At 36.1% G+C, this 12,778-nt stretch overlaps 1 protein-coding gene across 5 annotated transcripts in view; it reads left to right on the top strand.

Moving 5' to 3' along the window:
• fhod3a (formin homology 2 domain containing 3a) overlaps positions 1-12,778 on the top strand; it is a 244,989-nt gene that overhangs the window by 22,120 nt on the left and 210,091 nt on the right. For all 5 annotated transcript variants that reach the window (XM_088601865.1, XM_088601864.1, XM_088601869.1 and 2 more), the window contains exon 3: positions 7,082-7,146. In XM_088601865.1, coding sequence (XP_088457991.1) covers positions 7,082-7,146 — 65 coding nt within the window. The remainder of the gene's footprint in view (positions 1-7,081; positions 7,147-12,778) is intronic.

The raw sequence follows: 12,778 nt of genomic DNA, 5'->3' as shown, positions 1-12,778 counted from the left end.
AACAATTGTTTTGACCTTCTAAACTATAAGACACCACAGCAGCATTCCTGGCAAACTATGTTTACTTTTCAGGTATAAAAATACTAATGATATTTATTAAAGAAGACAGATCAAACACATTTTCCTCGTTCTGCACTAGCATCTAATGGCAATATACTTACAGTACACAACTAGGGCTCCCTCTGCAAAGCATGGCTGGTGCAATCCTTTTCATATTTCTGCAAATACAAGTATGTAAGGGGAATAGGAGCTTTCTGAGATTTTCAATTTTAAATCTCTTACCAAGGCAGCTGCATAAATAACTTTCTGGATAGATACACTTGATGGGTCTTCTCTTGCCATGAGTCTTGGCACATTTGACCAAAGATGTTTTTTGCAAACAGTAAGATGGCTATCCCCAGGTACAGAAATGTGGGGTGATGGCATTTTATGAATAAATCATTAGAGTATAGGTAGTCCTCGTCTTACAGCTTACCACTCGCACTTAAAATGGTTGTCCCCTTAATTGTATTACGGTAGGGTACTGTATATTACTTTTTGCGTCCCGGCGTTTGGTTGAAACGTCTAACATTGATGACATCATCAGCCTGCGCGAAACCGTGCTGCCACACATTGTTGTTTGGGTGGTTAGCAAGCAAATGGCTAGCAAGCAAAAAAGTGAGTGGTTCTACTGGTGCCAATAGGAAAAAACGAAAGCGGAAGACAACAGATTTAGAAATGAAAGTGGACATAATAGTGCAGCATGAAAATGGAAAATTGGTATTGACAATCGCACGAGACTTTGGCCTTTCTCATCGACAATATCCACAATATTAAAGGACAAGGAAAGAATTTGTGAAGCAGTGAAAGCATCAGCGCCAATGAAAGCTACATTTATAACAAAAAAAAGACGAGGCCCTATTCATGAAATGGAGAAATTATTAGCAACTTGGATAGAAGATCAGATCCAAAAGCCATACAGGCTAAAGTAAAATTAGTTAAAAAATATAACAAAACCATATTATACAATGTGCATTTATGCATGTTAATTCTTTACGCATCTTTATGGTTTGTGTAGTATCACGATACACGCCATTGTGATTTTTCGACTTTTTTCGATTTTCGATGAAATCAACTTACGACAGGGTCGTCGGGCCCTAGCCCCGTCGTAAGTCGAAGACTACCTGTATAGGCAAATAGTCTACAAACTATAAATGTTCCCAGCAACAGTCTCTTTTAGGGTTTTCCTTTTGTGTTAAATCAAGAGCCTTGCTGCAGCTGGGATAAAAAGGAGAATTAATTACAGTAGTTGACTGTATGCATCTATGCACTTACTCAAAGCTGTTAGAATGGGGAGTCAGGTCCCTTTCTGAGCATGTTTTGGCTAGAGCCGAAGAGCCTGTTGACACGTTAAATTCTGATTTCCCCCTCAGGTTTCCTTACTTTTCTGTGTAAGTTTAGTTAATTTCTGGGGCATCAGCTAGGTCTCGGCCTCTCTCAAGCATTGTGAAATACTTCATTCTGGTGGCTCTTTAGTAGTCCGTGGAATTCTGCGACATCTTCTTGTCTGTCTAATATGTAAAAATATGTAAATTATTACTATTTCAAGGAGCACAATGGTTTGTTTTTCAGGCTCTGCATAACATGGGACATTTAAAAATTTGACTTTTACTAAAACAAATTGTTCATGGGCGCATTATATCCCAGTCTACATTTTTTAATTTTGTTTCAGTAATGCCAGTTGATATGATGTGTGATTCAGAATGTTACTTTACAAACAGATTTGTTTTATTGTTGGTCCAGGAATATTTAATGGTGTCCTTTGCATACAATATATCCATATGCAGTTCCACTTGTGCTGTAACATGATATTTAAGTCCTCTAAAATTCCATGTATGTACCAAAGGGATTGTACAGAGTTGATTGGCCTATGGATATGTGGTCAAATCTCTGTTAACATGGAGAGAAAAGAAGCTCAAATGTTTGCACTTACAGAAAACGCAGTTGGATTGTCCCTTGTTGCTAATTTCCATTACAAATTTCAATCATTTGTCTGGTCTGTGTACCTTGTTGGGATACTTACTGAAGTTGAGATAAAAGGACTGTGCATTAAATCATTTGTGCAACTATGCACTTATTCAACATTTTCCGAGAGTGACCCCAATCTGTTCTTCATCTCAAAAAGCTGGTTTCTTTTAACAGAATGGTACTTTGCTAAGTTGTTATTTTCTGCATTACATAAATGCATGATATCAGCTTTACTCTACAGAAGCACATAGCTTTCACCGCAAACTGGAGTCAAATTTCTGCACGAAGGAACAGAATTCCTGTTACATAAATGTATGCATGTTTTCCTTTGTAATTTAATTTACTAGCAGGCTGTGAGAGAACATTGGAAAAATATCAGTTGGGATTTTTATATATGTGGCAAGAGAGGCAATGTTTTAATTTGGCTTTCAGGACTGCCTTAAGCAAAACCATTTTTAATTGTATTTTTTCTCTTTGTACCTCACGTGTTTATTGTATGACCTTTGTAGCAGTAAAGGAGAGATGAAGGCAACATAAATGCATCCATCAAAATGTGTGCAGTTGGCAGATGATATTAATACTGTTGATACTCCCTACCCACTAGTGTTACAAAAGGGAGAAACTTTGATTGAACCTCTTTAACCCGGTGGTGCTTGGTAACCAATGCATTATCTCTCTGGAAATTCTGGACACATTTGGCTAATGAAACAGACCAGATATAAAACAGTCTGGTCAATCCTACTGTACAGTGCAAGCAGATGCCTGCACTGGTTCAGCAAAATCTGAATCTAATCCATCTTGGAGATCTTATTTATAACAATTTCAATCATGTTTTTTTTATTAAAACATGTCAGCTTGGTTTGTAAAGACATTGGGTAACAGCTGTTTGTTCCTGAAATTTTAGATTGTTTCCATCACGAAATGATTAAATATTGGTGTTAGCATATCATTGACCTTTTCTTCTTCTAAATCTTAGGCCAGCATAATGCAGACAGACAGTTTGGGCTGTGCTATGGGCATTATCACTGATTTTCATCCTGTTTGTTGTGTCTTCCTACCATGCCTCACATACTCTTTTGGTGTTCATGATGTCTATCTCCTGGATAATGAAAGTCTTTTTGTGGGCTGCTGAAGACGTCAAAACACATTTCACTCTCTCTTTGATATATTCAAAGTTAAGCTCTTTTGTAGTGTTCTAACTAAAACAAACAATGTTTGTTTTACTGTTTTTCATCAAAGAAGCACTCTGATATCTGATTTTTTACAAAAAATCCATTTTTATGTCTGTTTGCATGTTTATTTGTTAAATTGAGTTATTGTGTCCAGTACAGTTGTTGAGAAAAAAAACTCATTATTAGCTTTTACTTCTGTGTCAGTTCTTAGTTCACTAAGACTGTTGTTGATTATTTTTTTGCAAAAAGGATTGGGAAACGGAAGATAAACTACTTTCCTTCTTGTGTTTTGATAATTGTTAAGAGGGAGGCTATGTTTATTCACTCAGTATATGATCACTGAAATTGGTCAGTTGGCAGCCAGTAAATTAAACCTTTCTGACCGTGCTTATCCAAGCAGTGGCAAAGTGGTAAGAAGAGGTATCCTTTGATTGGCAGTGGTGTGTGTTTCATACTGTGCCAGGGTTGACTCAGCAAACTTCTGTGCGTGTGCTGTGTAATACAGGCAGGCTCTGCAGCACTGCATGCGGCCTCATCTGAGAATAGTAAAGAATTACTAATTGTGAATAGCCACATATTGGTAATTATTAGTGCCATTCCACATACAGTATTTTGTTTGCTGTGGAAGATAAAAAAACAGAAGCATGATTTAACCGTCTCGTAGGTTACCACTAATTTAATTTGAACCAACTGTATACTAGAATGGCCCTTGCTTTCTGTATAACCAATGTGTGATTTTTTTAGCAGCTACCCTTATTTTGGTCTTCTCTTTAAATCCTCAAGGAATGTAACTGTCTGTTGTGTGAAAAGTTCTACAAATGACGAGTTTTAATGAAGGGCACAATTTTTGCAAGGTTTTGTTTGAAATATCTTGATTGTAGGTTCTGTGTCAGAGTAATGTTCCTGAATTTTGTTTGTTAAGCACACAGGTCCTTATGTTTACTGTGGGCAGACTTTACTCCCCAGTAAACTAGATTAACATTCATACCAAGGGGGAAATAGCCTCTTTAGAGAAGCCTTAGCCTCCTCTGAATTTTGTTCGCTTGTTCTAATTGTAGAATTTAAAAACTAGGTTCTGTTGCAGACATACAGTCTCCAGAATAACACGGAAAAGACTTTCCATGTAAATTTGTGAAATTCAAGAATCCGAAGGGTCTCCTGCAGTTTTTTAAATGATCCATTTTGAGAATTGAGAACACAATTTAATATTGCTTTCTGGGATATAACTGAAAAGTAAACAAGGTGCATGGCTCCAGTGTCGAATGCTCTGTGTAGCTGGAAGCAATTAAGACATACACAGGTAGGCATCCCGGATGCTCGGAGACATGGAGAGCTAGAGGCAGAGGTCCTTAATCAAGAGGGCAACACTCAGGCACTGATTTTCTCAAGATGAATTTCAGATTGGGTTGCTTGGGAAAACATTCCGCTGATGTTGTAGGATATCATGGCCCACCATTAAACAAACAGTCAACGGCTTAGAAGCCATTCAGGGCTGCTCCTCATTTATCACCTCTGTTGAGCTGGCGTGTCCAATGGATGAGCTTTCTAGTTGGATTGTTTATTTTTGCCATCAAGAGGTCATAGGTTTAAGCTCCAGCACTAAGGCAATTCCTAGCCTGCTGATATTGTTCCTGTAGGACAGGAAGGTTGAAGACCTTGGTAGGCTGAGGAGGAACTCACCTCTTTGTACTTTAGCTCTTTGCTGTTAAGGGGCAAAATCGGAGCACTTGTACGCCAATTTTGGAACAGGAAATAGCAGATCGTCTTCCGTTAGTAGTGATTAAAACAGACAGGGGTATTATTTCAGTCATCACTGCAAAAGGCAGTGTCAAAAAGCTCAGGGATTAGGCAGGACAGGATCTGAGATTTACTTTCTGGTTTTACTGAGCCGATGAATAAGTGCTTTGGCTTAATGTTTATGCTCAAAAAGTAAAATGACAGATTAAATGAAGCCTGTTTGCCTTTTTATTGCTTTCCAACATTGTCTATAAGTTAGGTCTTCCAACTCAGTTTTTCCCATCTTATATTTATAGTTTATATTTTTGATACCTGCATGTTATACACTATATTTCTCCTCTGCCAGATGTTTTCCCAGTCTTTAATTTTATCTAAATCTTGTTTGAATGTCCTTTGCATCTTCTATAGTCTTAGCTAATTTTCCTATTTTTTAGTCATTTTTGAACTTGTTTAATTTAATACTTATACCTGTATGTACAGGTAAATTTCTGATATACATTAGGAAAGTAATTGTCCAATACAGATCCCACTGGTACCCTACTAATGACCACCAAACTGATGCTTCTGTTCTTTTATGCTTTTCTGAAGATTGAAGTACAGCATGACACACCAAGCCCTTTCTTTAACTCCCAAAAATGCTTCCAAAAAAGCCTATTGTAGCCTTATGTTTGAAATCAATAAAGTTTTCATGGTGAAACAACTTTATGTCTTACCATAGAAATTTTAGGTGGGGAGCTGCGTCAGCATGCGTAGGCTGCAAAGGAACAAATAATAGGTTTATTCCATGCTGAAAAGAGAAGAAAGAAAACACAACATATTGCTTCCATAGAATTTTTAGGTATGGGAGGCTGTTTGAAGGATTGAACAGAGATAAATCAGTATTTCCTTACTAGAATGGAGAAGCACTGAAGGTGTTTATATATTTACACTGGTCAAGAGAAAAGAAAAGCTGCAGACACATCAGTGTTCCACTTCTAGAACAAGGACAAATAAACATTTAATTGAGGGTCATGAGAAAACAAAATATTGCACAGCTCCATGTGGAGCTTTGTCATTTTTTGCTATTGCTTGCAAGACTGCATATTTTCTGATGTGATGTACTATAAAAGTAACACAGATGACCTTGTTCAATCATGAAAAGTCTAATTGACTATTAAAATAGAAAACAATAAAAAAGGCAATATTTTAGAAAATATTTTACTATTATACTGCATATTATATAATAGTAATGGACTGTTACAATCCATGTGCTATAAACTGCATCATAATAGAAAAGTAATGTGAGTTGTCTGCATAAATATGGATACAGATTTGATCTGGTATTTAAAATTATATAGGCTGTTAAAGGTGTAAAGAGAAATGTACATAATATTTGACAAAATGAAAGCAGTACTTTTTTAAGCACTGGATATACACACAGATGAAACAGATTTCAAAATATGAGAAGGTGTTTTTTTAAATAAACATGCATAATGATTTTACTAAACTTTTGCATTTAATTTTTATTCCACTTTTGGCTTTGTTGTGTGTATAAAATACTTGAACCAATATTGATGTAATATTATTTTATTTTCTTGACATTAACAAAGTAAGCTTCTGAAAACTTGCCAAGATATTGTGAAGAGAAGGTTGCTGTATCTTAATATTAATGTAAAAATGGATTGTGTACTTCATTTACTTTGATATTATATTATATAAATCTTTTAAAAATAAGAAAATATTAAATAGTTTAATATGCTAAATTGGAGGGAGATGATTTATAGGGGAAAAACACTAACCCTAGTAAAACCAGTTAACTAAGAGATACCATTATCAAAAAAAGATGTAAATATTAATTTATTTAACTTTTTAATAAAACGAAAGCATTGAACTGCTGGCATTGTATAAGAATATGTAAATTTAGTATTCTATAAAAATATTTAATGAACTTTTCTTTCTTAATAAGAAAGGGTAACTATGTGAAACATAACTCATGTTTGAACTTTAATGGTCTTTCTCTACATTGTAGTAGATATTTGCAGTATAATGCAGTATGTGAAATTTACCAACACTTATTGTGACAGAGATAAAATAGATTACTTTACTTTTTAAAGTGATTCTAGCTGCATAAACAAAGATTTACCAAATAAATTTGACCAAATGTTTTTGTGTGTTCCCACTTCCAGGAGAGGCAAGAAGCACAGTATGGTTTTGAGAACACAGCTGTCTGTGAGGGTCCATGCCTGTATTGGTAAGTTAAATGCTAATTCCTTATGTTTGTCAAAACAGACACAGTGAAGAAATGTGAAAATACTGTAAAAAAAACAATGCCTTCCTCACTTGATAAGAGTACAAAAAAAATCATAATAGAAATATCTCTGGATTGCCAACATTTTGTCTTAAGACTTACAATAATACTGATATTTTAATGTTTTGGGAATAGAACAGGATCATAAGATTGGCTTCAGAAAAATACAAAAAAGCAAATTCCAGATCTTGAATAAAACAATGCATGCAGAAAAGCTGCAGTATTCCAATTAATTTAGGTTAGGTAAAACAGGCACCAACAAGACAAAAAGCAAAAATAAATTCCAGACAGTAGTAAGTAACCCACACCCGTTGCAAGTAAGAGATTATATTTGAGTGCTGGGACTTGCATTGGTGGATTGAATTAGTGGTATAAAATTAACATTATCTGTGTAATCTGCATGTCCATTCAAGATTTTTGTTCCACTGAGTGACTGAGTGAAGGGTCAAAGGAAAGTTAGTATTTCATGACACCTTCACCTTTTATGTCTTGAGGTTAGGATGATGTTTTCTGTGATAACAACAGTAAGTGTCCAGTGAAATCCCTTTAGGGAATTTGTGTTTTGCTATATCAGCTTCACAGCTTTGGGTATACTAAGTGCAACAGTATTTAAGTTCTGATGATTGACAAATAACAGTGTACTGTATGTCCTCAATGTCAATCTCAGAATAAGTGCTGAATATTTGTGTTAAAGATATCAGTTCTGACATGATCCACTAACACTTGCTGAAACATTGTCCCAATTTAAAGTTGTACTTTCAAGTGATTTTATCTGTATTGCTTATATTTAGTTTTAAACATAATGTTAAACATATAGCACTTGAACCTTAGAGCAGCCATACTACTTAAACCTCATAATGGAACTTATATTAGACAAGTGACTTTATAATCTCATGAGAAGTGACTCATCAGCTAAGATAATACCATATTTTATCTTGGCACACTTTTATATGTGTGCTGCAGTGACATTCACTGAAAACAAAGTAAAACTATGAAAAAACTAAAACTGAGCCAAATGATAGTAAGTTCATGGTAAAGAATTCTGTATGTACAACATAGCCTGCATGTGAAATTATATTTTGTATTGTATTGCCCAATGTTCAAGGGTTTGAAGGCAAGGTGCAGAAGTAGATAAAGCTCTGATCTCCTAACTAGAGTGTCGTGAGGTCAAATCCCAGGTGGGGACAGTGCTTTTATACCCTTAAGCAAGATGCATTCCCCAGGCATCTCCAGAAAACCCAGCTGTATAAATGGGTACTATAATTTGCAACTAAAAACAATAGGTATTTTTACTGTAAAGTACTTTGTTTAAAAGCATCAGTTGAATAAATTAATAATGTAACTTTTTGGAGAGATGAAAGGAAAAATAATGACATCTAATCCATTCAGATGTATAGCTAAATGGATTCATTTGAAGCCTTTTTGAAATATTTGTGGAAATGGCTCTCTTGATTTAAATCTGATTATTTTGTAAGCGTGATTTGTGCCTAATTTGTGGTAGCTCTTGAAGAAGTCTGGGATTTGTATTTGTGGAGATAAAAGATCAAGTTTAATAAAATAAAGATCTGACTGATCTTTTAGCAAACGTACTTTCACATTACGAACCATATTCCAAATTATTGACAATTGTAGCGCAAAACCAATATTCTGTAGAGATAAAACTGCAGAAGTGCAGTGGTGCTTGTGAGTAGGTCATATTTAACTGATTTTTAAAAAAACTATCAAGATTCAAGATGTTTCAGGATTACATTTTGTGCAGCATAATTTGTCTTTGCATCTTCATGAATGGAGTTTTCAAGTCTGATTTACATGGCTTCAGAAATATCCAGTTTAATGTTTTGCTTTGGTGCACTGCAGTAATATGATACATTTTGCCTCTTGAAAGAGAGGGAATATGGTGTCTATATACTAATATACTAAGTTTTGCTTAGTATTAGTATTGCTTTTTTTTACAACTCTTGATTTGGACAGAGCTGGTTTGATTCTGCCTTGGTGTGCCTTACACTATATGTGAAGTTCAAATGTTGTCCCCAGTGCTGCAGTGGTTTTCCCTAGGTGCTTCAGTTTAATAATAATAATAATTGCTTACACTTATATAGGGCTTTTCTGGACATTCCACTCAAAGCGCTTTACAGGTAATGGGGATCCCCTCCACCACCATCAATGTGCAGCATCCACCTGGATGATGCGACGGCAGCCATAGTGCGCCAGAACGCTCACCACACATCAGCTATCAGTGGGGAGGAGAGCAGAGTAATGAAGCCAATTTATAGAGGGGGATTGTTAGAAGGCCGATGGGAAATTTGGCCAGGACGCCGGGGTACACCCCTACTCTGTTCGAGAAACACCCTGGGATTTTTAATGACCACAGAGAGTCAGGACCTCGGTTTTACGTCTCATCCGAAGGACGGATGAGACGTAAAAGGAACATCCGAGGAACATCCGAAGTTTGTTCCTGTAGTCCAAAGATTAATATGTCCCATATACTGTATGTGTGGGTGTTTTTCACAGTGATGGATTGGCTTCCTAACCAGGTTGTACTAAGGGGTTACTGAAAGTGGATGGACAGACGTCCCCAAAACTTCATAGAAAATACTGTTATTCGCAAGCTCTTGTACATTGCACAGGACTACAGGATTATGTAAAGTTTACTTGACATAGGCATCACATTAGCCTTACTTAGTAACACAGAGCTTTATTCATCATCAGATCAAACCTAAACAAACCTTCTAGGTTGCCCTCATAGACCAGGGTCTGGATTTATTCCCATGGTTGATATAATGATGAAATTAACAGCAGGCTTTTCAAATGTATAATTTGCAGATGCCATGAAGTGAACACACAATTTGCAGACTAGCAGTTACTGTTGACAAACAACTTCTTTGCAACTGCAGTTTCTTCCCAGCATTATCTTACAACTCTCTCTTCATCATGAAAAACTGGGTGTTATTTAAATTATTAAGCTTCAAACCTCTGTTTTGTCTTACTTACACAGATAGACTAATTAGACTGCAAAGTACTGTTAGAGATAATCCTTGTCATTACAATCCTGGTCATAGATCATTACATTGGGCAATCGGGTCTTTTCAGTGGCTCTGATAAAAAAACATGCAATATACTGTATGCATTAGTGAATATTACACCCAAGATTTAGTGTGCTAGTTATTGTATATTTTTAATATTTGAACCTTTTCACCTTCTTACACCATATTGAAATGACTAGCCTTGACACAGAGATGATACATCACCAAGCCCTAAAGGAAGCAGACATAAACACTTCTGCATGTGGTACATTACTCATGTACATCCTGTACGTCCTCATGTTTATGCTTGTGGTAACACAAAAGGGTGATATTCCTATGATGTATGTTGACGAGCTGTGAGAAGACTGGACTTTTCCACAGTTTTGAGTGTGTATTTGGGGAGGTGGTGTTTGAGTATGGGGTAGTCACCATCTCATCTTCCGTATCTCTTCTGAAGACTGGCCTTCATGTCAATAATACTTGCTATGTGATATGTTTAGGTATGCAGACATATACCCCCTTCCCTAGAAAATTATCTACTAATAACACCCTAATAATCCACCTCTTTGCTCTCACTTCATAGATTTGTGTGCTTTCTCATGCCTTCATTAAGAATATAATCCAGAAATTTGCATGAACGTAGACCAGTATTTGGTTGCATTTTATCATAAAGGTATTTTTTTTTAATATGCTTGTGAGGTACATACTGTATCTCCACTTTACAAAATGTACTATCCAGCTCACACATATCACACCAGCCTTTACACGTGTAAAGTCCATGAAAGTAAAGAGATGATTACTTTTGTACCTTTTGAGGCATAGATATTTTTATCATGTTGGCATCTCATGCAGACATGAAATTATGGAAAAATACAGTATGCAGTCACACAGTAATTATAAAAATACTATATTATTACTGTTAGACTATTAGTCAGCATTTTGAAATTCTGGAATTCTGAAAAGGGTGTGTCTTATCAATTTTCATTCATTCTTTAAAATAAATCATGGTAATGACATTTAGGAGATTTTCCCCATGCTTTTGTACTGTATCTCAAAGGCCAATCTGAATCAAAGGTTTGGCTCTGAGACATTCAGGTAATTGAAAAAAAATGTTCTGAAAGAATCAGGCCTTTTATGAAATAAGAAGCCCAGTGTGATAGCCTCATATTCTTCCTCAGCCTGTAGCTAACATGCATTTGAAACTGAGTAATGTGCTTCTGTCCTCTCTCAGGGGTTTTCTAAGGAAGTCTGTATTCATGTCAGTAGTTCCAAACTTCAAAGCTTCCACAGGGCAAGGAGTTTCAGTTGCCTCAGCCTGAGCTGCCTTCGGACCTACGCGCTAGAGGTTAATGGCTGTTGTAATACAATCCAGCTGCTGGCAACAGGTCGTGTATTTCTCTAAAGTCCAATGTCATTTTCTTTAACTTTACAGACTTGTATAAAGGGTAAAAAATTCTGCATTGTACTCTTTACTAAGCCTCATCGTTGAAGGGCATGCCACAGAGACTTGGAAAGATTTTGAAATCACCCATCCCCTCTGAGTTTAATTTCCAGGAAACCCTGAGAGATGTGAAGAAGCTTTGCATGGAGACTTAGTCTATGAGTTTGGAATTACGGTTTGAGAACAGTCATCGCCGTTTAGCCTAAGTGGGGAGGAAGGGACTCAGTGGAGTGAGATGATCTAACAGTGCAGTTTCCCAACTTTTGTCCAACAGATCCAATAAAGGCATAAAACTAGACGCAGAAAATATCTGAAGTATTAAACAACACCTTGTTTTCCCTTAACTTGCATACTGACTTATGTATTCAGTTGGTTTTGCAAACACCTTTCAAATCAAGGAATGTTTAAGGGGAAATGAAACGTAAGGCATTTTATGCAGCAAGACACATTTAATGCTACCAGTACCCAGAGCCTAACTAACATTTACACAAATTTCACTTTACTGCAGGATCCCCAGCTAGGAGTGGGAGCCTAGTAGGAATGACTGTAGAACAGAGTGAGGAAAGCTACAGTAGGTGGTTAAAGTTAGGTATTAAGTCAAAGTAGTCTCTTGTCTTTATACTAGAAATTACAAACAGATTAAAATGTCACGGTCTCAATGTTTTAAAGTGTTTCAATTTGGCAGGTGCTAATAACTAATTCAAAAATTTTTTTTGCTGTGTCAATTTTCTTCTGTTCATTCTGTAAAATGCTTATTATTGAGATCTCCAGTGTACTGTGAAGTTTTATTTACGAACGAATGGCTGTCCACAACATTGTGACCAACTCTTGGAGCACTTTGTGTGTCTCCCAGTTCCTTTAATCTGGTCTGCCAGCACAAAATCTTTTGTTGTTTAACCCGCACTTCTTTAAATTGCTTTCACACCACTCCAGTATTCATATTCCTAAATCAGCTGCAGAAATCATTCACTGTACACTGTAGCTTTTTGTTCTTTGAAAACAAATCTTGGAAAAATCAGCACCTTGGATGATAGTGACTCTTTAACACCATGAAAAGAGGCAAGGCAGAACAACTTTTTTTTAAATAAATACAAAATCTTTCTGCCAGAGT

This window comes from Lepisosteus platostomus, chromosome 12 (assembly GCF_059453375.1).
Source record: "Lepisosteus platostomus isolate fLepPlt1 chromosome 12, fLepPlt1.hap1, whole genome shotgun sequence".
In the NCBI taxonomy this organism is placed as follows: domain Eukaryota; kingdom Metazoa; phylum Chordata; class Actinopteri; order Semionotiformes; family Lepisosteidae; genus Lepisosteus; species Lepisosteus platostomus.
Note: the sequence above shows the minus strand (reverse complement) of the source record. Positions and strands in the feature narration are given on the sequence as shown.